This window comes from Crocuta crocuta, unplaced genomic scaffold, assembly GCF_008692635.1.
Source record: "Crocuta crocuta isolate KB4526 unplaced genomic scaffold, BGI_CrCroc_1.0 scaffold31, whole genome shotgun sequence".
Lineage (NCBI taxonomy): Eukaryota > Metazoa > Chordata > Mammalia > Carnivora > Hyaenidae > Crocuta > Crocuta crocuta.
The window spans coordinates 9,623,832-9,624,031 of record NW_027528362.1 but is presented as its reverse complement, the minus strand read 5'-3'; the positions used below and the strand labels follow the sequence as shown (position 1 = coordinate 9,624,031).

At 68.0% G+C, this 200-nt stretch overlaps 1 protein-coding gene across 1 annotated transcript in view; it reads left to right on the top strand.

Annotated features, from left to right (window-relative positions):
• EFNB2 (ephrin B2) overlaps positions 1-189 on the top strand; it is a 43,042-nt gene extending 42,853 nt beyond the window's left edge. Inside the window, exon 6 of the mRNA XM_077753968.1 lies at positions 1-189. This exon is cut by the window's left edge and continues 252 nt beyond it. Within this exon, the coding sequence (XP_077610094.1) occupies positions 1-170 (170 nt within the window). The 3' untranslated portion in view covers positions 171-189.
• Positions 190-200: the final 11 nt, after the last annotated feature.

Here is a 200-nt window from a genome sequence, read left to right as displayed (position 1 = left end):
GCGCGGGCGCGGGCAGCATGGAGCCCAGCGACATCATCATCCCGCTGCGGACTGCCGACAGCGTCTTCTGCCCGCACTACGAGAAGGTGAGCGGGGACTACGGGCACCCGGTGTACATAGTCCAGGAGATGCCCCCCCAGAGCCCGGCCAACATTTACTACAAGGTCTGAGCCGCGGCGGGGCCTTCGCGTCCCCGGAGG